Source organism: Megalobrama amblycephala, linkage group LG3 (assembly GCF_018812025.1).
Source record: "Megalobrama amblycephala isolate DHTTF-2021 linkage group LG3, ASM1881202v1, whole genome shotgun sequence".
In the NCBI taxonomy this organism is placed as follows: Eukaryota; Metazoa; Chordata; class Actinopteri; order Cypriniformes; family Xenocyprididae; genus Megalobrama; species Megalobrama amblycephala.
The window spans coordinates 53,102,165-53,129,737 of NC_063046.1; the positions used below are offsets into that span (position 1 = coordinate 53,102,165).

The window sequence follows — 27,573 nt, forward strand, 5'->3', positions numbered from 1 at the left end:
GAGGGTGAGTAATTACATTATTTTTGGGCGAACTAACCCTTTAACCAGGAAGATCCCATTGAGATATTACAATCTCCTTCCAGATAGTCAAGATGGCAGCACATAAAGTTTCAACAAAAATAACAATGCTACTACAAATAAAGTCAGTCAGATCAAGAAAAACAATTGCAGGTCTCCTTTAAAAACATACAACAATAATCGAATCTAATATAATAGCGAAAAGCATAAGCATTTTAGTTCAAACAGCAAATATTTATACAATATTTCAGGGTTCTCTGATGGAGTCATTCAGACAGCAGTTATTTAACTGTTTAAAATGCAGTTTACGAAAATTGAGCGACACTGCACGTGCACGCCGTTTGGCGAAAACTACTTATGCGCGTGCTTGTGAGAGGAGGCGAATCCCGGTGGGGGAGGATTGAGGCGCAACCGAGACACAGCAGCTGATTGGTTACTTGTGCTGTCAATCAAAAGCAGCCATGTCAAGTGAAAAAAAAAGCTACGTGAACTAATTGCAGTGAAGAAGGGGCCGTTATTTCGAGATATACAGTGTTGAAGTCAGCGGATTTGTTTATAAATGACAGTCGGCATTGTATCTATTTTAGCCGCTGTTGAAGGTGGTCAGCATTATGTTTCTTTTATGCGGGTAATAACATTAATGGGACAGTTTGACATCGATGTCCTAAGAACGGAATAATCAAACTGAACCTGCTTCGCGTTTTTTATGTGAGCCAGTAGTTTGTGCTGGAGAAAACGAGCCAATGATGTCAGGAAAGCATTACAAGGGTCAAGAAGTCAGCTGCTGCATTAAATATTTCATATTTGGATTTAACATAATATTTTGGGTAAGAGCTTTGTGTTTGCAGCATCATTTCTTTGTTTATATGTCATTGTTTGTTGTCATTGCTTGTGAATGTGGGTCTGATATATGGGTATTTCGCTCCCGTGCGCAGGTCGTTTCCTTTGTTCATTTGTTTGAAATGCGAGAAGCCGGTATATACTGTAAAAGACAGGCATAATTTGTCGATTAAATTAAGACCAATCGATTATTCTGCGCTGAGCAGGCAGCAGGAGCCCCTGGTTCTGTTTCGTGTTAATATAACTCATTTATTTATATCGCTTCCAACCGTTTATCTCAGATGTACATGATGACAGCAGTCAAGTGCGTACTACAGATAATCGGCTTTCTCTCTGTGAAGCAATGCATCGACCTTCCTAACAAAAATACGTTCTCATTAAGTTCCGAAAACGTTATTTCTGAATGTTTTCTGAACGTTCAAAACGTTTTTCTTGATTATACAGATGTTAAGGAAACATTGCATGTTGCATTTTATTATAATGCAAACATAGGAACGTGACATTTGAATGTTCTCTAAGCATTCTGGAAAAAAAGTAGTTAAATGTTTGACGAACATCCAACTAAAACGCTTCAGGAAAACAAAAACGTTCCTTGAACTATGTATAAGTAATGTTTTTGTGCTAAAGTTTTGAGAACATTAACATAACGTTTTAGAATGTTTGTTCATAACTGAGGGAACGTTAGCCAAAGTTCTGAGAACATTCCCTGTTTGCTGTATGGAAGAACACATGGATCCAAATCCTGGATTGAATGCAATAACTGGAGTGACAAGATATTGTAACTCTACAACTTTGTTTTAACATAATTCCCATGTTTATCTGCTTCAAAGTATATAGTTATTGTTATTTCAAAATATACCATTTATCTCTAAAAACTGTTTTTTTTGTGTGTGTGTAATTGTTAATTAATCAAAATTATTTATTATGCCATCTTCAATATATCCCACCCCAACTTTCCACCATTAAAGGTGCAATATGTAAATTTTAAGAGGATCTATTGACAGAAATGCAATATAATATATATGTTTTCAGTGGTGTATAAAGACCTTACATAATAAACCGTTATGTTTTTATTACCTTAGAATTAGCCATTTTTACCTACATACACCACGGGTCCCTTTACATTTTAAGTCACCATTTTGCGGCGGCATGTTTCTACAGTAGCCCTAAACGGACAAACTGCTCTACAGAGCGCGTTTGCTTGACTGGCGACTCTCTGTTGTCTCAGACAATGACATATTTGTCCTGTGTTGGTCACCGTAGCTTCTCTATATTGCAATTCACAACCTCACCGGTAGATGCCGCTAAAATTTACACAATGCACCTTTAATTTTAAATATTTCAAATAGTAAACATCTAAAACATTTTAATCAGTGTGTGAATTATCTAATGTCGTTTTAAAAGTAATTTCTGGGATTTTTAGGGGTGCAATCTGATGAGGTTTATCTTGAGTAACCAGAATTGTTACTTGGCTTTTGTAGACAAAACGCATATGTTTTTGTCACATGTTTAATATATATATAAATCAAGTGACAAATAATGACAGTGTCTGATGATTGAATGCCATTGCTTTGGCTATGACCTCAATTTTTAGTTCATGTTTACAGAAAATAAATGCCCTGACTAATTTTTGTTATCTAACTTTTGTGGCCAATAAAATGCCACCAAATGTTGGTCACTAGCTATGTTTCCATCCACCTATTTTTATGCACATTTTGGGATATCACATAAAAATGCTGGGTGGAAACGCCAAGATGCGCATAAATACTCAAAATACGCATAAAAACATGCTCAATCGAGGCGGATACATTTTTTATCAGATAAGAAGACATGCATAAACTATGCTGGAAACATTTACCGAATAAATCTCTCGATGCGCAACAAAAAACTCACATGACTTTGCCACTGGATGTGATTGGATAACTGGACAACCAGTGGACCAATCGCCTTGCACAGCATCTCAAATGTTGATTTGGTTGTTTTGAAATTTCTGAGCCAAAATGACCTCCCAGAAGTGTCTCACATGACTGCGTTCCCAAACGGCAGGAATCCGACCGCAAGAGATCAATTACGGCATTTATTGTTTTAATTTATGAAATTAGCCAACTGTGCAACAGTGCCATGGCTTCCCCGATTGCAGCAACTTCCATTTTTATTACATATATTTTGCGCCAATTTCCCAGGAAGTGGTGATTTTGTTTTCTTGAACACATGGGATGAAAACGCTGCTTTATTCACAAATGTTTTATGCAATATTCCAATTTTGCACATAGTTTCAATTTGCAACTTTGAATAGAAACAAAGCTGCTGTCCCATTTAATGTGAATCCCATACAAACTATGAGCTAATCATAAAATTCTACACTTTTATCCCAAAGTTCTGTTCTATAAAGAGTCACACATCTTTTATTGTCACCTCAGGAGGCTCTTATAACTGGTTAAATTGATGATGTTACAACTCAATCCGTGTTACAACACTCCTATAGCCTAAGATTTATTTTCACAAGATGGATCACTTTTCTCCCTTCACCTAGTTTTTACTAATTATCTGGGACGCTCGTCCTTTCACATGAGCTCTGGTGTTCAATAATGAGGGCGGTGTTATTGAGCGTTCACTGTGCTACTTTACAGAACTCATTTACAATTAACTATTTGCTACATTAGCTACTGTATGTTTACCGTTGGCTCATGACGTACCACTCTAAAACTGGACACAGAAGTCAGAATTTCCTGTTATGATCTCACCCAAGTAATGCTTTTTGTCTTTTCCTTTCACATTCTTTGTTTGGGTTAACATTGGGGGTTTTGTGACGCAGCTTACATGTTTTACTCATAATGAAAAATTGTCAGTGGACTGTAGTCTTGTACAGTTGATTTTGTTGGCACATTTTGCAAACAGAAAGATAACATAAGTACAATACCGTTGTGCTCCAGAACAAAATGTTTGACCCAACCTGCTGGGTAGTTTTATTTAACTCAGCTATTGTTTAAAAATGACTAAAATGAACCCAAAATAGGGTTAAACATATTAATAAATTAACATTTATTAATATGTTTAATAAATAAAAACATATATTAAGTTTAATAAATAATAATAATAATTAAATAATAAACATTACATTTCTTATTAATAAATGTTCACCTTTCAATTATTACTATTGCCTCTAGTAATTATGTCACTGATTTTTAATTTCCAACCTACTTTGGGTTCATTTTAAGCCAGCCATATAGTAATTTTTAAACAATAGTTGGGTTAAATAAAACTGCCCAGTAGGTTGGTCAAACCTTTAACCCAAACACTGGGTTTGTCCATATTTAACCCAACTTGGGTTGTTTTTTAGAGTGTAATATCAATGAAAGCAATAGCAATTTTACTTTAGCAAAAATATTGCTGTCATCTCGGACACTGTCTGAATAAATTTACAAATTGAAAGTGAGTCAGGCTTCACTAGCTTGTTCCTCAAGTCAAAGCACTCCTTTGTTTCTGCCTGACGTTTTTCCGGCATACTATACAGAATGTTTTCACTGAGGTGAATGTTATTTCCTTCAAGAGGAATATGTTGGTCATGATGACATTTGGTGAACAAGAACTAAAAAGATTGTGTGCTTACGTGATGCTATGTTTTGCCTCAAGTGGATGAGGTGAAATAATATTATGTACTGCCCAAAGGTTTTATAGAATAGAAAAATAGAAATAGAAAAAATAAATAATTCCTGTGTATATGCAAGGTAGACAGCAGTATTGTCTTCATTGTGATGTTTTTTTAATATTATTAAATTGCTTTTTATATTTAAAATCATTAATGCCGCTGTATTTCCTTAAATTCCATACATTTATGGATTTAATATATAATATATATTAAAAATAATGCAAGCATGGTCTACATTGACCGTTGGCCATACATTGACCGGATTGGCTGGAGATGATCTTTACAGTAATCTTTTATAATTTTCTATCTAAAGGGGTGTGCAGGATAACCATTATGCTTAAGCTTTCCTGGACATCTGGATGAAAGTGTTCACTGGGTGTTTGCCCTGGATGTATATTTGTGAATCATTTCATTCTCTTTCAACCTGATGCTGATGTCATGCCTTTCAGACTACTTGCATTTAGAAAGCTTAAAGGGATAGTTCACCCAAAAATGAAAATTTGATGTTTATCTGCTTACCCCCAGGGCATCCAAGATGTAGGTGACTTTGTTTCTTCAGTAGAACACAAATGATGATTTTTAACTCCAACCGTTGCCGTCTGTCATTCAAATAATGCCTGTGGATGGGAACTTCATCTATAAGAGTAAATAAAACTTGCTTAGACAAATCCAAATTAAACCCTGCTGCTCGTGACGACACATTGATGTCCTAAGACACGAAACGATCGGTTTGTGCGAGAAACTGTGTCCAACTGTGTTCAGCATTCGCTTAGTGAGGTCTGATCACGCTCTGACAGCGGCAGTGATGTCTAGCACTCACTGAAGTATATGCATGAGACATCACTGCCGCTGTCAGAGCGTGATCAGACCTCACTAAGCGAATGCTGAACACAGTTGGACACAGTTTCTCGCACAAACCGATCGTTTCGTGTCTTAGGACATCAATGTGTCGTCACGAGCCATAGGGTTTCATTTGGATTTGTCTAAGCAAGTTTTATTTACTCTTATAGATGAAGTTCCCATCCACAGGCATTATTTGAATGACAGACGGCAACGGTTGGAGTTAAAAATCATCATTTGTGTTCTACTGAAGAAACAAAGTCACCTACATCTTGGATGCCCTGGGGGTAAGCAGATAAACATCAAATTTTCATTTTTGGGTGAACTATCCCTTTAAAGGATTAGTTCACCCAAAAATGAAAATTCTGCCATTAATTACTCACCCTCATGTCCTTCTTCACCCGTAAGACCTTCGTTCATCTTCTGAACACAAATTAAGATATTTTTGATCAAATCTGATGGCTCAGTGAGGCCTGCATAGACAGCAAGATAATTAACACTTTCAAACGCCCAGAAAGTTACTAAACATATTTAAACAATTCATGTGACAATAATTGTTCAACCTTAATATTATAAAGCGTTGAGAATATTTTTTTGTGTGCCAAAAATAACAAAATAGCGTCTATTCAACAATATCTAGTGAAGGGCGATTTCAAAACACTGCTTCATGAAGCTTCGAATCTTTACAAATCATTTGTTTCGAATCAGTGATTCAGAGCGTGTATCATACTGCCAAAGTCACGTGAACTATTGAAGTTTCAAAACGCTTATGACGTAACCAAGCCTCGTTTACTGAAATCACGTGACTTTGGCGCTCTGAACCACCGATTCGAAACAAAAGATTAGTAAAGATTCAAATCATCATGAAGCAGTGTTTTGAAATTGCCCTTCACTAGATATTGTGGAATAAAGTCACTATTTTGTTATTTTTGGAGCACAAAAAATATTCTCGTCGCTTTATAATATTAAGGTTGAAACACTGTAGTCACATGAACTGATTTAAATATGTTTTTAGTAGCTTTCTGGGCATTGAAAAAGGGAGTGTCATTGCTGGCGATGCAGACCTCACTGAGCCATCGGATTTGATCAAAAATATCTTAATTTGTGTAACGAAGGTCTTATGGGTGTGGAACTAAATAATATAGTAATAAATGACAGAATTCATTTATGGGTGAACGAACCCTTTAATAAACACATGCAAACAGCTAAGAAGGAATATGCATTTTTCCAGTCTACAGAGACGTGGAAAACTGGGTGTGTACGCAGCTTTAATATCACAAACAACACCCTGTGATGTGGAAATAGCTGCATGTTTTTCCGGTTTGCTCCATTGTGCCATGAAAAGTTGGATGGGAATGAATGGAGCCTTTGTACACCACACAACTTCTGCTTTTGGAATCAAGTCCAAGAAACTAAATTGTCCCTCATACTTCACTTTTAAGGTCTTCCTCTATTAGAAACCATTTGATAAATTAATAAAAAATCATTATATATTTTAAAATTCCTTAAATTTACTAAATCAAAATTTGAAATTCCAATCAAACTAAAGTAGCAACAGAATTTTTCGTCCGTATTGTGACGTACTTCCAAATTACGCATTAACGAAAAAGAAAAATGTAGGGCAGGGACTTGGTGTTATGAAACATTTGTTGATTGGATTTTGAGATGTGGGTGGAGTCACCAGAGGGAAGTCTGATGTATTCACCGGAAGATTAAGATTAGTTTAGGAAGATTAATTTTGATAAAATGTTATTAGGTCAAAAAAAAAAAAAATATGCATGGATGAATTGTTCACAATGAGATCTAAAACATGCATTTAGAAAATAGTTTTCATGTCAGCTTTAACAAGTAAATTTTTTTTTTTTTATGTTTCAGAACTGCATTAAATATGAATTATTATACTGTAAAAGATATTTTCGAAGTTGCAAATAAAACTAAAATTATTAGAGCACTATTACTATTTCAGTCTTTCGACTTACTTTCACATTTAATTCAATGTTACTTGTAATTTCTTTGTCATATTTGTTAAATTTACTAGCAATTTCTGAGTGAAAGTTGTTTCAAAATAAACCCCACAACATTTTTTCCCCCAATGTAGTACAACTGTACGTCATCTGAGTTAGAGTTCATTTTTTAGTAAGAGAACTACAGTACTGTACCCACAATCACTGAACTGTTGTCTTGAGTAATTCATGTACACAAAAACCCTTGTGTGATGCATAGTCCGACACACAGTCGGTGCTCTGTAGATGAAAAATAGAGCGTTATGAGAGACAAACGGCCGTTTAGACTGAAACGACTTGCCGAAATGTAGCTGAGAACATTTTTTTTGAATAGTGAATGAAATTTTGGAGGTGTTTCAAGTCTCTGTGGCCTTGAGATATACAGGGTGGTCGAACTAAAGATCCTGACCCCTCTGAAATATCGTGCCCATATTTGAAAGCAGTAATGAATATATGTAGAATTGCTATTGCTCTTTTTCTTCATTTGTCCATTGAAGAATGAATCACTAGGTGAATTTGGGAGTAAATTGTTCCTGTTTCTTACAAACGTACATTACAGAATGTATCGAAACAGAACCTGCCAATAATACATTTGTGTTTGGAGGAATACATGGCAAATTTGTATCCCCAAAGTAATTTTCTTCTCATGGATTAGATGTATTCGTATAACTGCAAAAGAATTTGTGCGCATTAGAGTAAATTTGAACACAATGCATATGTGTTTAATTAGCAACAAATCATAGTATATGAAGAAATAAGGTAGAAATAAAAGCCATGTTGTCCAGTTCTGAAGGGCTAGCACAATTACAGCCCTATGGACATAATGAGGACATACGTCTCATGGGAAGAACCAAATGTCTGCTCAGATGCCACCATGTAAAAGCAGATTGCAGAAATGTTGTAACATGATAAGCTGTTGAAATTATTAACAAAGAGTGAAATATGGAAGTTGGCACCTTTTACATTCAATTGTTATGACCTATGCTTGGTCAGGCTGAGGAAATCTGATAAAATGCTTGCTGTCTTTTTATCTCAAATGTTCAGCATTGGCTCACTGGGAAAGAAGTTTTGAAATGGAAACATTACTGTGTACTTTGGAGAAAAGCATTGTGGGTTCATTTGGTAAGAAGCAGATAAGAGTTACATTCCTATTTGCTGAAAAAAAGAAAAAAAAAAAGAAAATTAAATCAACACCCAAAACAAACAATTTTGTGAATATTAGCTAGATGTCTGTATGTGTGCTGAAAAAAAAATTGTGTTTTACATAATCCTGGCTGTGTAAATACAGGTGCTGGTCATATAATTAGAATATCATCAAAAAGTTGATTTATTTCACTAATTCCATTCAAAAAGTGAAACTTGTATATTATATTCATTCATTACACACAGACTGATATATTTAAAATGTTTATTTCTTTTACTTTTGATGATTATAACTAACAACTAAGGAAAATCCCAAATTCAGTATTTCAGAAAATTAGAATATTACTTAAGACCAATACAAAGAAAGGATTTTTAGAAATCTTGGCCAACTGAAAAGTATGAACATGAAAAGTATGAGCATGTACAGCACTCAATACTTAGTTGGGGCTCCTTTTGCCTGAATTACTGCAGCAATGCGGCGTGGCATGGAGTCGATCAGTCTGTGGCACTGCTCAGGTGTTATGAGAGCCCAGGTTGCTCTGATAGTGGCCTTCAGCTCTTCTGCATTGTTGGGTCTGGCATATCGCATCTTCCTCTTCACAATACCCCATAGATTTTCTATGGGGTTAAGGTTAGGCGAGCTTGCTGGCCAATTAAGAACAGGGATACCATGGTCCTTAAACCAGGTACTGGTAGCTTTGGCACTGTGTGCAGGTGCCAAGTCCTGTTGGAAAATGAAATCTGCATCTCCATAAAGTTGGTCAGCAGCAGGAAACGTGAAATGCTCTAAAACTTTCCTGGTATATGGCTGCGTTGACCTTGGACCTCAGAAAACACAGTGGACCAACACCAGCAGATGACATGATACCCCAAACCATCACTGACTGTGGAAACTTTACACTGGACCTCAAGCAATGTGGATTGTGTGCCTCTCCTCTCTTCCTCTAGACTCTGGGACCTGATTTCCAAAGGAAATGCAAAATTTACTTTCATCAGAGAACATAACTTTGGACCACTCAGCAGCAGTCCAGTCCTTTTTGTCTTTAGCCCAGGCGAGAAGCTTCTGACGCTGTCTGTTGTTCAAGAGTGGCTTGACACAAGGAATGCGACAGCTGAAACCCATGTCTTGCATACGTCTGTGCGTAGTGGTTCTTGAAGCACTGACTCCAGCTGCAGTCCACTCTTTGTGAATCTCCCCCACATTTTTGAATGGGTTTTGTTTCACAATCCTCTCCAGGGTGCAGTTATCCCTATTGCTTGTACACTTTTTTTCTACCACATCTTTTCCTTCCCTTCGCCTCTCTATTAATGTGCTTGGACACAGAGCTCTGTGAACAGCAAGCTTCTTTTGCAATGACCTTTTGTGTCTTGCCCTCCGTGTGCAAGGTGTCAGTGGTCGTCTTTTGGACAACTGTCAAGTCAGCAGTCTTCCCCATGATTGTGTAGCCTACAGAACTAGACTGGGAGACCATTTAAAGGCCTTTGCAGGTGTTTTGAGTTAATTAGCTGATTAGAGTGTGACAACAGGTGTCTTCAATATTGAACCTTTTCACAATATTCTACACAATTTTCCTTAGTTGTCAGTTATAATCATCAAAATTAAAAGAAATAAACATTTGAAATATATCAGTCTGTGTGTAATGAATGAATATAATATACAAGTTTAACTTTTTGAATGGAATTAGTGAAATAAATCAACTTTTTGATGATATTCTAATTATATGACCAGCACCTGTAGGTGGGAAAAAAAAAAACCCAAAGTGGACTGGACCGAGCACCACAACACTCTTTTAGCCGATCAGTAGTAGTGGGCGTATACATTCATGATGGGGGAGAAGAGAGAGTGAGCAAGAGGGAGATTTGAAGAAAGACTAGGAAAAATAGAGATGACTGAGATTTTACAAAGAGGAAAAGGTCAGAGGAATATAACTGGAAGAAGAAGGGTTATGATCAGACAAGAGCTTTAGGGCCCGTATGTTAGAAAAGCTTTCCAATGCTGGATAGACTGAAGCGGGGAGGCCTGAAATCAGACGCTTTTTCGAGGTTGCGTTATATATGCTCGATACGTGAATAACTGTTTTTTTGTTTTTCATAGAACCAAAATATGCTGTTGTTGAATCACAGCTGAGCGTAATGAAGGGAGGGATGTGTTTGTTTGGGTGTCATTTTCATAGAAAATGCATACTGTACCTTTAATGCATCTGTTCAAATCATCAAGAACATTTTTTTTTCAATAATGTGCAATGCATGCATACTGTAACATCTAAAAAAATGTAGTAAACATTCTGTCATCATTTACTCACCCTCATGTCATTTCAAACTCATAAGACTTTGGTTAATGTTCAAAGTACAAATTAAGACATTTTTAATGAAACCTGAGGGATTTCTATCCCTCCATTGAAAGTCCAGGTAACCAAAACTTAGAAGATCCAGAAAGGTCGTAAATGCTCATAAAACAAATCCATATGAACCGAGCAGTTTAATCCGAGACTTGTGAAGATATATGATCACTTTATATGATTAACAGATTTAATTTAGACATTTATTAAACCATTCGACTCGATTATAGATTCGTTTTACAACGCCTTTACAACCTTTTTGAATCTTCTAAGTTTCGAATCCCTGGACCTTCAGTGGAGGGACAGAAACATCTCAGGTTTCATTAAAAATATCCTAATTTGTGTTTTGAAGGTTACCAAAATCTTATGGTTTTGAAACAACATGAGGGTGAGTAAATGACAGAATGACAGAATTTTTTATTTTTGGGTGAAATGTCCCTTTTAATGAATAATTTTTACCAGAGCAATGCCATATCTTTCTTGTTTTAGTTGCTTGGAGTGGCTTTCCTTGGAATTGGACTGTGGGCATGGAGTGAGAAGGTGAGGAAAATACAGTATCTAATGCATAATCCATAAAATTCATCTTTATTTGATAAGCATCTTAATGCACATGTAAAGTTGAGATGTCCCATTTTCTTCACATTAAATACATGAGCTGTAGTGGTGTGTTGGAGACCTACATAGACCTACTCATTATATATATATATATATATATATATATATATATATATATATATATAATATGTCATGTTTATTGCCATTTTCATTATTTTAATACATCAAGTTAAACTAAATGAGAAACGTTCTCTTGGCAACTAGCTGAAATATGATTTAAAGTTTTTTATATTTTATTTAATTTAACTTCTATTAATATTTTATTTATAAAGTTGGACCACAAAAATACATTTTTGGACAGTTTAATATAAGAAAATATTGTTTACATTTTTCACTCAGTGCTCCCTCTGGTCTTTTACACACAAATATGTATAAACACTTGGATATTGCTGGGAAGCAATTCAGCTAATTAAATCTCTCTCTCTCTCTCTCTCTCTCTCTCTCTCTCTCTCTCTATCTCTATCTATCTATCTATCTATCTATCTCTCTCTCTTCCTCAGGGAGTTCTCTCGAATATCTCCTCCATCACAGATCTGGGTGGATTTGACCCAGTGTGGTTGTTTTTGGTGGTGGGAGGGGTGATGTTCATCCTGGGTTTTGCAGGCTGTATCGGGGCCCTGAGGGAAAACACCTTACTGCTAAAATTTGTACGTTTTCCAAGTTTTGATTCTTTTTAGGAGTAGGTGTAGCATCATGCAAAACTGTTTTTAGTGCCTCTTTAACACTTAAATCCATGGGTATTTGGGCAATCGTTATTACATGCTTTGGGTCATGGGTACATACAAGCATTTTAGGGAATTAGAAAATATTAAAATAGAATATATTTTGATATTTTATTTGTCACTTGTAAATGCAACAAATGTAGAATGGGATTCATTACGTCTGTGCTTATAAATGATGAAAACTGGATGTCAAACATATATTGAACTATGCATACTGTAGGAGAACAATGTTCATAACAAACAGTACATTGTTCACTTATCTTACACCAATCTTTGTTTTACTTATACATTAACCATACATGTCTACCAACATGGATCAATAATTGCACTTTATTTATTTATTTGTTGACCCAAATCACAAAAACAAAACTACTGTCAATGCATTTTAGTAACAATAATTAGTTAAAAAAAAAAAAAATAAATAAATAAATGCATTTACTTAATTTACACTATTATAATTTGAGCTCACTGAGGTCTGGCATTTTTTGTAATAAAGCACTTTTGGTAACCTTATAAAAAGGTCCTATTAGTTGACTTTAATTAATATGTAAAGGAGGCAAGAGCTGTACATGTACACCTAACTCCCTAACACTAGCAACTGATGCTAGGGGTGACATTCTTTAAGCATCCTTGTTAGCACGCCCACCTCCAATGCCAGAAACGCGGTTTGAATCCCATTTGGAGCGGGTCGCATAGAACCAGTTACATTTGGTGCCGTGACCCGGATGGGAGTGAGGTTTAGGGGGGTGAGTGTAACGGAGGCAAGCTTGTGAGAGCTGTGAGTGTAAACCTCACTCCCTTAGCCTCAAGAGGCGCACTAGTGACTGACACTAGGGGCAACAGTCTTTAGAGTCCTTGTTGGCGTGCCTACCTCCCATGCCAGAAACACCGGTTCGAATCCCGCTCAGAGTGGATCGGACCGTTAAATTTGGTGCCATGACCTGGATGGGAGTGAGGTTTGGGGGGTGAGTGTAACAGAGACAAGTTAGTAAGAGCTGTGAGTGTAAACCTCACTCCCTTAGCCTCAAGAGGTGTGCTAGTGACTGATGCTATTAGCACACCTGCTTCCCATGCCGGTTCAAATCCTGCTCAGGGAGGTGCGAGTAGAACCAGAGGGGTTACAAATACATTTGTGACAGTATTTATTGATCTTTGTTAATTTGTTGATTTGTAGTGTATTTTTGTCTTTCTCCTCTCCCAGTTTTCTGTGTTTCTGGGAATAATCTTCTTCCTGGAGCTGACTGCCGGTGTCCTGGCCTTTGTCTTCAAAGACTGGATTAAAGATCAGCTCAACTTTTTCATCAACAACAACATACGAGCCTACAGAGATGACATTGATTTGCAGAACCTTATCGACTTCACTCAGGAATATGTAAGACTCAAGCCCAGAGCACAGAGAGTGCTCATGTCTCGAAATAGAAAAGACAGAAAATACACTAGGAAGTGAAAATGAGGAAAGGCATAAACAAGATGAAAGAGAAATGACAAGTGTGTAGCTGTGTGTTCACAGGAGAAAAAAGAGCAAACTATAAGTTTATCTGTGCCATATCATCACAGAAGTGCACACAAGCAGTTTCCATAGAAACAGCATGACTTGATGATTCCTTATCCACTGTCAGAGCACTCACAGAGATTCCGGTCTGCTCACATTTCTTTGACTTAGAATAGCAAGTCATCAGCTCGGAATTTTATTTATTTTGAGGTTATTGAAGCGATAACATTTTTTAGAAATTTAGAAGTTTAATGGGTCATTATTAGGTGCCATTTGGGCCTGAAAGTGTTTTTTTAAGTATTTCATTTTAGAAGATTACTATTGAACTTTAAGAATTATTTTTAATACATCAGGCATGAAGTAGATTAGTGGTCATTAAATATATCTACAGACGCTATATATAGACATAAGCCGCTTTCGGGGCGTTCGGTTCTAAGAATGATAAGGTATGATTCGGTAAGGAATGATGGCACGATTGCAAACCATTAGCTAACCTCGTTGAACCATGCTGGTAGAATGTGTGTAATGATGTCGCAACTCAGGATTGCTCCTTATCTGTTACCCGGCTACCAGTTGGAATGGTTAAGCAAAGAGAACGGATTGGCCCAATGGTGGAGAAGTGGCTATAGTGTCTTGTTATTCTAATTGAATGTATTCATTACATTTACGTAAGAATTTGAAGTGCTGTAACCAATTAAATGAAATCAAAATCAACAAAATCCATCTTTGCATTGCAAAGGCAGCACATAAGCTGCATTTTATGTGGCATGTAGATGATTTATACAGGGCTCATGTGGCTCAAAGGTGCATAAATGCATTTACACAGTTGCATAGTGCTATAAGATGTTTTATGAATAATATTTTATATCCACCAGTAGGTGGCGGCAAGTCATCATCTTAATGAGTGAGTCATTGAATAATTAATTCAACTGATTTGTTCAAAACGGCTGATTCATTCAGCAAGCAAGGGAATGTTTTATGAGTGAGTCATTGAATCGTTCATTAGACCAATTCATTGAAAAAAGTATATTACTTCCACATATTACTGTGGAAACATCAGTATTAACATATAAAGTTGAAAAGTGAAAACACACCATTATTTTAGTCAATATTCTTTGGTTTGTGTCACGTACAATTTTTGTTCAAAAACGATTCTGGTGAAAAAAAAAATGTGTGATGTCACTCACACTAGGTAATATTCATCTATAGTCAGTATAAAGTATTCAAATATAATGGTGGGCTATGCCAACTGACTGATATTCTGGTGAAAAATGTGCAGAGACATTCTTCTGAATCACGTGGTTAATAGAGTGACATTTTTCATAGAATCAACAAGTGACAGATGTAAAAAATTCAGTTTCCTGTTAATAATATAAGTAGTAGGTCACACTTGTTTCCTGAGAAAAAACTGCAGCTTATATTGGTTTTTTTTTATTCCAGCTTTATGCTCTGCACAGCAGATCTGTTTCCAGCACATGACTTTCCTCAGGACAGATTTAATTAGATATCAGAGTCAGGCAGATGCTGTCATGTTATTTCCTTGTTGACCTTGCATGATAAAGAAGACAGACCCAGCAAAGCACTGCATGTCAACATCAAATACTAGTATAATGGGAGAACATGGGGGGATTGCGGCTTTCTTTCTTTAAAGAGCAGCCGCCTTATGCCACATCTGTGACATTGATGTGTATTAAACAGATACAGTCTAATGCATTGAATGCATTTGTACTTCCTAAAAGAGATGCCTAATATTCCAAATTATTGCAATGTTATCTTCATTTTATAACATATTTTTGTTTCTTTAGTGGGAATGTTGTGGGGCGTTTGGAGCAGATGACTGGAACCTTAACATCTACTTCAATTGCACAGACAGCAACCCCAGTCGAGAAAAATGTGGTGTGCCCTTCTCTTGTTGCACCAAAGACCCAGCGGTAAGAGATTAATTCATATGGAAACTGGAATATATAGAAACTTTGTGTGATTTGTAACTTAATTTAATTTTTATACTATGCTAATTTAAAGGTTCCTAATTTTGTTTTGGAGCTCTCCTTCAATAAGTTTACATGCATCCAAGATCAAAAAACACTTACATTTTCTCATAATATACAGTTTGTTTGTAGCATCACCTCTTTTCTCAAAGTGTCTGAAACTGTTTACTTTGGCTACATTCAGACTGTCAGTCCAAATCCAATTTTTGAGCATATCCGATTGAAATCCGAACAGGTTTAGCAAGTGTAAAATGCAAAAAATCACATAAAAATCTTTTACAAATTAGTTTCAAACAGCATTTATATGTGGATTGAAATCCTATTCAAGTCCCATTTCTGGAAATAGATTTCAGTCTGACTGCTCTGATCGGATTTCGAGTGGTTTATGTGACTTTCTCACACCACGTAAAATATAAACGTCGCACGTTTGTTATGTTATAGGAAACATGCTGAAAGTCGCTGCAGAAACAAGGTTGTGTTGCAAAGTGCCAAACAAGCAGAAAATGTATACCTACCAACAGAATGTCATTGCCATAGAAATCAGTGCAGATATTCCGGTAAACGAAAGAGCACCACGAGACACACAAATCGGATCTGAACATTTGCAATACACAATGTGGACAGTCAATAATTTTAGATCAGATTCCAATCAGATACACAAATAATCGGATTTGAAATAAACGATACGGTCTCTCTAAACCCCTCCTTTCCTAGAGCCTACTCTGCTCTGATTGGTCAAATGGCCCAGTCTGTTGTGATTGGTCAACTGCTTACAGCGCATGTCGGAAACAAAACGACCATTACCATATCTGAATTTCAGCTCTGGATCTTCCTCAGCGCTTGATACACAGTGATTCTAACAGTAAAAATAACGTCGGTTTTACCATATCAATTCAAGCGCGAGTCTTCGACATGTTGACAACACGAAACAAATTTTTCCTGGCCTCAGCTACAACTACAGTTTTTGAGGGTGGGTCAAAGTACAACCTGAATTCCAGAAATGTTGGGACATTTTTTTTTTAAATTTGAAAATAAAAACTAAAAGACTTTCAAATCACATGAGCCAATATTTTATTCACAATAAAAAATAGATACCATAGTAAATGTTTAAACGGATAAATTTATCACTTTTATCGACTAAATGAGCTAATTTCAAATTTGATGCCTGCTACAGATCTCAAAGTTTGCAAGGGGGTAACTAATGGCAGAAAAAGCAATACATTTTGAAAAGATTCAGCTGGGAGAACATCTAGCAACTAATTAAGTTAATTGATATCAGGTCTGTAACATGATTAGCTATAAAAGGGATGTCTTAGTGAGGCAGAGTCTCTCAGAAGTAAAGATGGGCAGAGGCTCTCCAATCTGTAAACGAGTGCGTAAAAAGATTGTGGAATACTTTAAAAACAATCTTCCTCAACGTCATATTGCAAAGACTTTGCAAATCTCATCATCTACAGTGCATAACATCATCAAAAGATTCAGAGAAACAGGAGAAATCTGTGCGTAAGGGACAAAGCCGAAGACCTTTATTGGATGCCCGTGCTCTTCAGGCCCTCAGATGACACTGCATCGGCATGATTGTGTCAATGACATTACTAAATGGGCCCAGGAATACTTCCAGAAACCACTGTCGGTAAACACAATCCGCCGTGCCATCTGCAGATGCCAACTAAATCTCTATCATGCAAAAAGGAAGCCATATGTGAACAGCCATATGCGTTGTGTCCTATGGGCCAAGGCTCATTTAAATTGGACTGTTTCAGAGTGGAAAAGTGTTCTATGGTCACATGAGTCCAAATTTGACATTGTTGTTGGAAATCAAAGACGCCGTGTCCTCCATGCTAAAGGAGGGAAACCTTCCAGCGTGTCATCAGCATTCAGTTCAAAAGCCAGCATCTCTGATGGTATGGGGGTGCATAAGTGCATACGGTATGGGCAGCTTGCATGTTTTGGAAGGCACTGAAGCTGAAAGGTATATAAAGGTTTTAGAGCAACATATAGAGCAACACAGGCCTTGTGTATTTCAGCAAAACAATGCAAAACCACATATTGCAGCTATTACAACAGCATGGCTTCATCATAGAAGAGTCCGGGTGCTGAATTGGCCTGCCTGCAGTCCAGATCTTTCACCTATAGAGAAAAATACGTCAAAGACGACCACAAACTCTTCAGCAGCTGCAAACCTATATCAGGCAAGAATGGGACCAAATTTCATCACCTAAACTCCAGAAACTCATAACCTTGATGCCCAGACGTCTTCACACTGTTTTGAAAAGAAGAGGAGATGCTACACCATGGTAAACATGCCCCCGTCCCAACTATTTTGAGAACTGTAGCAGGCATCAAATTAGAAAAGAGCTAATTTTGTGCATAAAATTGTAAAATTTCTCAGTTCAAACATTTGTTATGTTATCTATGTTCTATTGTGAATAAAATATTGGCTCATGTGATTTGAAAGTCTTTTAGTTTTCATTTTATTCAAATTAAAAAAAAAACGTCTCAACATTTCCGGAATTGTAGACGTTGTTCGCGGGCAGCCAACGAAAACCATAGGCTGGTATTATGCAAATGTGTTACATTCACAAACAGCTACATAACAGTACATGAAAGGTAATGTCCAACAAAGCATAAAAGGGCACTTTAAATATGATGCAACTGAGAAACTTTTGCCACTGAGATATGCAGTTCTTTTCTAAGCACAATTTGCATGCCACTATTTTCCTGATTTAAGAGAGAATAAAAGCTTGAGGGGAAAGGGCAAACAATACATGACAGAACAAAACAAATGGAGAGTATAAAACAGGATTTGGTCTACGTGAACAGAGTAAAAATAACATTTCACAGACAATAAACACGCACCGGGAGCACAACATCTATGGCAAAGAGGATGGAATTATGGTCTGTTATGAGCTATTAACTCATAACAAATAATCACTGTTGACATTAAATGATTCAGTTATGAGCCCTTCTATGAAAGCAGCGATTCATTACTTCAGCATGAAGGAAAACTCCAGGCGGTAATGTGTTTCATTGGCAGTAAGTTATAATAAGAAAAGCAAATAGTGAGTAATATAACTTCTATAACTTTACTAAAATAAAGAGTTTGTTCATTTCAAGAATGTCTGGACAAATGAAAAAAGCAGAACTGATTTCAAACAGGAACAACTATTTAAGGTGAAACGAGTCATGAAGATTTGGAGAGTGCACATCCTATGCTAGTTTGTTTGGAGGAAGTTTTATTTTTAAAAAAATGATGAACTAACTCAAAATTTGCTATTTCCAGTCTTATCTCTTCACTCCACCCACACTGGAATTCTTCTGACTGTCAACATACTTCCTTGAAGTTGAAATGTTTCAGCTGTCCTCCATTAATTCCACATGAATTACTTGTTTTGCAGGAGGATGTTATCAACACACAGTGTGGGTATGATGTTCGGGCAAAATCGGTGAGTATTACTCAGTCTCAGTTTTATTTTTCACACACTGCATCAGTTTGACGCCAAATGAAGGTGTCAGACTCTGGCACTGTTTCCCCTGCCTTCTGCTCTTCATTTCAGTCAATGTGTCGAACGGCATGACTCTAAAAATGAAGGCCGGTTTGGCTGACCTATACTGTATGTATGAATACAAAAGAATGAAGCTGTTATTCATTTCATACACAATAGTAAAGTCATTCAAAATACCGTACACAAGCATAGTAAAGCAAAACAGAAATAAAGTTATTTGCATAGTTTTTTTTAAGTTAACCCTCTATCGCATGGTGTTGCCATATGGCAACATACTCTTTGTGTTCATTTCCTTGCCACTGTCTCTGGAACTACTTGAGGGGGAGTAAATGATGACAGAATTTTCATTTTTGGGTGAACTATCCCTATATCGCACATATCTGCATTTATTTGCAAATTGTTAAAGGCACAATATGTACGATTTTTAGATTAAAATATCCAAAAAGCACTAGAACAATGTTATATATTTTGTTGACTTGTGTACTTACATTATCCTAAATGTTTCCAAGAATGTTTAAATCCAGAGAAATCAGCAATTTTAACCAGGACACGGACCGTGTCATTAGTCACTATTCCCGTCGGATTGCTTTCCTTCAGCTGTGGAGGTGAAGATGACAACTCCCATTCCACGCTCATTCACAGTGTCATCAAGCTATGCCTTTGTTTTAAATAAGCGACCTCTAGCGTCGACACTTACATACCGTGCCTTTAATAATATAATTTATTAACTCTATCCTCTTAACTGTCACCCCCCCCTTTTTGAGCATAGATGTGAAAATGCACTATCCAAACTTAAATCGTTGTAATTCAAGAATGCTTTGGAATATAAAAGTTTGGTCTTGTTTTAAAGAAGACACTCAGCAGATTGTTGCTGAAGTGAAAAATAAAAGTGTGCAAAAGTTATGGAAGTTTAAATTTACTGTAAATCAAATGTACTGTACTAAAAAGTTTTTATTTTATATAAAATATATATTTTACAAATACATTTTAACTCTAAAATTGATATGAAATCAAAGCCATATGTTTAACTAAGTTGTGTTCCAAATTTGAAGTTGATATCACAAAAATTAAAGTTCCCATGAGATTTTGTTAAGGTGTTGTTCCAAAAAAAGCCTCCGGGTGTCACCCATATTCCATTGAAATTTTTTTTAATGCATTTTCCTGTATTTCTATCCAAATATCACTTCTATCACAAATCAGCTTGAGATTCAGACCTTTCCGACAACGTTTTGTCAAGATTAGATAAGTTTTGACTATAAAGTAGTTAAAATAAATTTTGTAATATGAAACCTGACAATGCCTTCTAGGTAGAGAAGCCCCCTAAAATGATTTAAAGTACCGTTTGTATATTAACACTATGTCCACAACTGTTTTCACAGATAAATGCTGAGTTTTTAAGCTTTCGGATGATACCTAATTCTTGATGATTAGTGAAATATGTGATGCAAAAAAAAAGGCAAGATATAAAAACAGGGCCAAGCGTCGGTGGCAAGTGGTACAGTGACAGTTAAGGGGTCAATATGTTAATTAATACATTATAATTTAACAAGATAATTTTAAAAAGTTAGAAGAAAAATACATGTATATATATCTTATAAACTTAAATATACTGAAATAGAATTTTCTTGTAAAAAAAAAAAAAAAATTACAGTGAAAAATAACCACAACATAAGATTAATACTTTAGATGAAGGGTCTGTAAGATGACATGAGAAACTTTAGACAGTTCCTGTGCATAGACAGAATAAGAAAAGTTTTGAACCTGATTTCATGTGTTCCTCATTACTCATTAGGATGCAGAACAGAAGACATACATTCATGTCAAAGGCTGTGTGCCGCAGTTTGAGAAATGGCTACAGGACAACCTGACAATAGTGGCTGGGATCTTCATAGGAGTCGCTCTGCTGCAGGTGAGAACGACTTCATCTGCAATTACTGACTGCATCTGCCTTTTGTTACTTCATTCCGTTTCTCTCCTCTATTTTCCGCAGATATTTGGAATATGCCTTGCACAGAATTTAGTCAGCGATATTGAAGCTGTGAGAGCCAGCTGGTAAGAACACACAGATGCAAACTCATGACACGTCGTCTCTTCATGCTCTAGTTTTGCACACTGCAGCAGCAGCTTTTCTCTTTCACCCCAGTGCTTTGATGTCTGGATTCATAATGCGCATGAATGACTTACTGCTTTAATACGGTTAATGGCTCAGCGTGTTTCTGGAGTCTCATCAAAACCTCAGAACAACTTTCTTAGTTCACAGTTTTTGCTTCGAGAACTGCCACCATGTGGACAAAACAGGAATAAAAAAAAAGATGTTTGGTTTAAACTCTTGCTCAACTTTCTTGACAGATCACTTGATTGGAAAAATACTGCTTTAATACCTAATATTAAGATTAATTATAATCATTTACACTATTGATTATAAGTTTGGAGTCATTACCATTTTTTTTTGTTTTGAAAGAAGTCTCTTTTGCTCGACAAGGCTGCATTTATTTAATTAAAAATACAGTAAAAACAGTAATATTATGAAACATTATTACAATTTTAAAGAAATGTTTTCTATTTGAATATATTTTAAAATGTAATTTATTCCTGAATTTTCAGCATCATTACTCCAGTCTTCAGTGTCACATGATCCTTCAGAAATCATTCTAATGCAGATTTGCTCAAGTAACATTTCTTAATATTATTATCAGTGTTGAAACATTGAATTTATGATACATTTTTTTGATTAATAGAATATTCAGAAGAACTGCATTTATTTGAAATAAAAATCTTTTGTAACATTATAAATGTTTTGATCAATTTAATGTGCCCTTCTGAATAAAAGTATTAATTTCTTTTTTTTTTTTATCTTGTCCCAAGCAGCAAAAAAAAAAAAAAAAAACAATTTTCAGCATTGATAATAATAAGAAAAGTTTCTTGAGCAAATATTAGAATGATTTCTGAAGGATCATGTGACACTGAAGACTGGAGTAATGATGCTGACAATTCAGCTTTGAGACCACAGGAATACATTACAAATATATTTTACAAATATAAATTACAGGAATAAATTTTACAATAGAAAACAGTTCTTTTAAAATTGTAATAATATATCACAATATTACTGTATTTTTAATCAAATAAATGCAGTCTTGGTGAGCATAAGAGTCTTCTTTCAGAAACATAAAAAAAATCTTAAAGGGATCGTTCACCCAAAAATGAAAATTTGATGTTTATCTGCTTACCCCCAGCGCATCCAAGATGTAGGTGACTTTGTTTCTTCAGTAGAACACAAATGATGATTTTTAACTGCAACCGTTGCTGTCTGTCAGTCTTATAATGTGGGTCAATGGGAACTTCTACTATAAGAGTAAATAAAACTTGCATAGACAAACCAAAATTAAACCCTGCGGCTCGTGACGACACATTGATGTCCTAAGACACAAAAACGATTCGCTTAGTGAGGTCTGATGCGCTCTGACAGCGGCAGTGATGTCTCGCGCATATACTTCAATGAGAGCGAGACATCACTGCCGCTGTCAGAGCGCGATCAGACCTTACTAACGAGTGCTGCACGCGGTTGGACATAGTGGTGTATTAGAGTTAAAAAATGATATAAATACTGTTTGGTTTATCGCACAAACCGATCGTTTTGTGTCTTAGGACATCAATGTGTCGTCACGATCCGCAGGGTTTAATTTGGATTTGTCTATGCAAGTTTTATTTACTCTTATAGTAGAAGTTCCCATCCACTAGCATTATGTGACTGACAGACAGCAACGGTTGGAGTTAAAAATCATAATTTGTGTTCTACTGAAGAAACAAAGTCACCTACATCTTGGATGCGCTGGGGGTAAGCAGATAAACATCAAATTTTCATTTTTGGGTGAACTATCCCTTTAATTATTATTCCAGACTTTTCACCTGTAGTGTAACATTGGCTTTTAAGGTCTACGGAGCCCCTAAAGGGACATGGTGAAGGAAAAACAGTTTTTTTGAGGGATCGCAAAACATTTTTCCTCTATCTCATATTTTTTTCTTCACCATGTCCCTTTAGGGGCTCCGTAGAGGCCAGAGTTATTCTCGCTTAGGTGATGGAAATGTGATTTTACTCTTATTTGAACTCACGACACACACAGCACCCCTCCACTCACTGTCCTCCGTCCTCTATCTCCCACACTGTCATAATCACGCCAACTCACCTCACAACTTCACTTCTCCTCCCCCATGCCTTCATCAGGGTGCCGCCCCCCTCTTACGTCGTCCGCCGCCCCCCGTCCCACTCCAGCAAGAAAGCCTCGGCGTACTCCTGAGGGAGGCGCGCATGTGCGCGTTCGTCTGGTGGGTGTGAATCATGCCTGCTTGTGTTGTCTCTGTGTTCTCCTAGATTATCACCTCTCTGTTTTTCCTCCTTTGGGGGCTTGTGAATGCTCTTACTCCCATGACAGTCATCATTCATCAAAGGTTCAGGCATTCACTAACATCATACAAGTTACACGTTTCACGTGCTTAAAGGCCCCAATATACTCACGGCAAAGTTCTTTTTTGTTCTTCACTTTTGAGCAGCTGTATACTGTAAGCGAACATGCAGACGCCGTCCACTCTGCTGAGAACGGCGTTTAGATGAATATGTTACATGCTGTGCGCTTTCCTTTCAATAACAAATAACAAAATAATGACCGCGGTGAGAAAACAGCAGTTAAGAAAGCATCTGATCACAGCGATGTGGATATGTTTGAACCAGCTCTGCAATTTGGCACTCCATTAAAATCACGTCACGTTTATTTATATAGCACTTTATACAATAGATTTTTTTAAAAGTTAGCAACAGCTTTACAGTATTAAACATGAAAAACAATGCCAGTATCTCTTTAAATTAGAATTACCTCATTTTCTACTATAAAAACGACTCTCCAGTCTGTTCATGTTTTTGCTCACGGATGTCTGACTGAACATAAGAAATGAACAGGAGATGATTTCCACATCAAAGAAGGCGGAGCCTCAGAGTCACCTACCTATTACATAAACTCCACGGACCAATGGTAGTTCGAAGGTGTTTACTAGCCAAAGCAAATTTTCCAGAAAGTTCACTTTGGCAAGCTGTTTCTAACTCCCGAAACGAACACAAAATGAACTTCGTTTTGGCCTGATTTTGTTGAAATGACGTCACACCAGTTCGTTCTTAGATTTCGCTTGAAGTATTCGGGGCCTTAACCATCTTCACATCACACCTGGGTGAGATCCTCAGATTTTACTTTCTGTATGAGGGATTGGGTCTAAGTCACCTTAAGAAGGGAGTTAGTGTACTTATGGAAAAATATACTTTAAAGGAGTATACTTAAGTGTAAACTGAGTCTAGTGTTTTCGGACACTTAAAGGGATAGTTCACCCAAAAATGAAAATTTGATGTTCATCTGCTTACCCCCAGAGCATCCAAGATGTAGGTGACTTTGTTTCTTCAGTAGAACACAAATGATGATTTTTAACTGCAACCGTTGCCGTCTGTCAGTCAAATAATGGGAGTGAATGGGAACTCGATCAATAAGAGTCGAAAAAACTTGCATAGACAAATCCAAATTAAACCCTTCGGCTCGTGACGACACATTGATGTCCTAAGACACGAAACGATCGGTTTGTGCGAGAAACCGAACAGTATTTATATCATTTTTTACCTCTAAAACACCATTATGTCCAACTGCGTTCAGCACTTGCTTAGTGAGGTCTGATCGCGCTCTGACAACGACAGTGATGTCTAGCAGTCATTGAAGTATATGCGCGAGACATCACTGTCGCTGTCAGAGTGCGATCAGACCAAACGAATCGAGTGATGAATGCAGTTGGACACAATGGTGTTTTAGAGGTAAAAAATGATATAAATACTGTTCGGTTTCTCACACAAACCAATCGTTTCGTGTTCGTTTTCGACAGACGGCAACGGTTGGAGTTAAAAATCATCATTTGTGTTCTACTGAAGAAACAAAGTCACCTACATCTTGGATGCCCTGGGGGTAAGCAGATAAACATCAAATTTTCATTTTTGGGTGAACTATCCCTTTAATTGCATGTTAATTGGATTTAAATGAATTGTATTATAGTTTAAATGTATATTAAATGCAATTAGTTTTTGACCCACTAATTAATTTTAAATATTTAATTTTACATGTAATATCGAATAGCAAAATACAGTTAATAATATCAAGTACTTTACATGAGCTTTAGTATGTTTGTCAATGCATCAAAATAAGTACTTCTTTAAAGCTCTACAAATGATTATTAAAATAAATTATTTAAAATGTACTTTGAAGTAAAACTTTTAATTTGACATTATTATGAAGTGCACTTTTTAAAAGTGTACTTAAGTATGTTAAGAAACAGTCACTCTCAAGTACACTTAAGTGGCCTTTTATTTCATTAATATCATATGATCTGCAAGTACAGTTTTTAAATACAGTTTAAACAAATTTAAAGTTTTAGGATTTTGAAAAGTAAATAAGCAAAAAACAATGAAACAATATATATTTTTAGCATTCTGCACTTTTAGAATATAATCATATATAAAAATAAACATTTTAAATGTTTTAAATTCAGCTTTTCACTCTAATTGTAATACCAATAATATATTTGTAATTAAATATTTTGTATTAAATGATGTGCAAAATTCACTTTTGGAGCCCACTGTATATTACAAAAAAATAATTCATAAAGATTACCTTTCCTCAATAATGTAATGCAAGAAATATGTTCTGTAAAATAAATTCTAAAAACAATTTCTAAAGCAAATAATTTAATAAGTAAAGTATTGTATAGCCTTATTGGAAGACCCTTCATACAGTTGCATTGTAACCCATTATCCTCACAATTCCAGTCCCACAGAGATCTCCTCCTGCAGGACGAGTGCAATAAATGCATAAACGCGTCCCATTCCACGATCATTGGCATCTTAACCCCGTCCTTTTTGCTCCCTCAGATTCTCTCTCCCTCTTCTAGTCCTGTTTAGCTCCTCGGACTGTGCGGTGTCAAGCCTCATTCCTCATTATAACCTTGATATGCCAGCTGGCCTTGCTGCAATCCTTCCATTCATCCCACATCAGTCATGTTCTCTCTAGCTGAAAATCATTCTGTCACACTATAGATTCTCTAATGCAAGGCCCCATTTGTCAAGTTGGCAAAAAAAACTAAATAAATATAAGAGCCCTACTTTGGTTTTATTGGAGTAATGCCAACTCCTAATGAGGCCTTGCACAATTGGCTTTAGACTTCCGTTTATGATCCATGTCATTTATCTTTTTATATTTTTCCTCTTATGCAGTTTGTTCACATGAAGTGGCAGCTAGTCGTTCAGACACTCAGGTATTTAATGCATTCATACACTTCCATAAGTCCTTAAAGTCAGCATGAAACCAAGGTGAATATTATGAAAGTAAATATTTTAATATAATATTCATACTCTTAAAGTCACCATGAAACAAAACTGACAATCATATTTTATTGGAATACTGCAGTATTTATTTCAAATGATATATCCGTGCACATCTATTTTTTTTTTTTTTTTTAATTCATACGCCCTCAATAATCAAAATAATTTCCCCTCCCTCTTGCAGCAACATCTCTTCTCTGATGATGTGTTTACTGGCGTGAGGGCGGGGCAACCTGTCACTCACATGAGATCCACCAATAGCAAACCACAACCATCCAATAAATTCCCTATGAACAAAATCAAGTTTTTTTTTTTCTTGTTCCAAAAGCCGTTTCACAATAGGGAAGAAAAGACTACTGCATTCTCCGTTTCATGCCGACTTTAATACCAACCTAACTAGAAAGATTTGATTTGATAGAAAACATAATTGTGAACTAGTCACATTGTCCGAACTGTCTTACATGTACATTACTTTTTCTCTGTAAACAGGCCTACGCCAGCTTGATGAAGGTAGCGGATGAACACAAGATGCCAAGTGCACTGGGTCGTGTGTGTGTTTGTGTGCACCATAACCTTTTACCATCTCTAAATAGTGCTGTTTTTTCTAGAGTTTTGTGTGTAAAACACGTGTAATACATGTGAGGTTGCGTTAACAGACAATTTTCCATCATTAGCTGAATTTTAAAATCATTACAAAAAGCATAATTCAAAAGATAACACTGTCAGAACACTGGCTAGGGAGTCACCAATGTCCAGTGCGCTCCCTAAAAATTCCCACAATGCACCGTAAAACCGGTGAGCACACGTTCCCTTTATGTCACATAAACAAATTCGTTTATCGAGTTTATCAGACTCGTGCCAAAACTGATGTTTTATTCAACAAATCTCTTAGTTACATCGTGTTAGCACTGTTAGTGATGATGAAAGCATTCGTTAATGTGCAGAAATTGAGTTGCAATGACGAGATCACTGCTTTCATGCGCTCAACACCGTGTCTGTGATCGGCTACAATGTTC

General features: G+C 36.3%; 1 protein-coding gene across 3 annotated transcripts; it reads left to right on the forward strand.

Moving 5' to 3' along the window:
* Nucleotides 1-463: 463 nt before the first annotated feature.
* tspan5a (tetraspanin 5a) lies at nt 464-27,573 on the forward strand. 3 transcript variants are annotated; one of them, XM_048186043.1, is made up of 11 exons: nt 464-845; nt 11,322-11,372; nt 11,948-12,094; nt 13,371-13,541; nt 15,467-15,592; nt 19,048-19,095; nt 20,948-21,064; nt 21,146-21,207; nt 23,381-23,481; nt 26,450-26,490; nt 27,047-27,573. In XM_048186043.1, the coding sequence occupies exons 1-9, from the start codon at nt 762-764 to the stop codon at nt 23,451-23,453; spliced, it is 879 nt and encodes a 292-aa protein (XP_048042000.1). In that variant the 5' UTR covers nt 464-761; the 3' UTR covers nt 23,454-23,481; nt 26,450-26,490; nt 27,047-27,573. The 3 variants fall into 3 exon arrangements, with proteins under 3 accessions (XP_048042000.1, XP_048041999.1, XP_048042001.1); XM_048186044.1 differs by lacking the exon at nt 23,381-23,481 and having other exon boundaries at nt 466-845; nt 27,047-27,570; XM_048186042.1 differs by lacking the exons at nt 23,381-23,481; nt 26,450-26,490; nt 27,047-27,573 and having other exon boundaries at nt 20,948-21,211.

Bases quoted from the DNA above. Each gene is read 5' to 3' on its own strand.
- tspan5a (XM_048186042.1), top strand. From the start codon at position 762: ATGATGTCAGGAAAGCATTACAAGGGTCAAGAAGTCAGCTGCTGCATT. The intron at 13,542-15,466 runs GTAAGACTCAAG...TTGTTTCTTTAG, and splicing joins TCGACTTCACTCAGGAATAT to TGGGAATGTTGTGGGGCGTT. The intron at 15,593-19,047 runs GTAAGAGATTAA...CTTGTTTTGCAG, and splicing joins GTTGCACCAAAGACCCAGCG to GAGGATGTTATCAACACACA.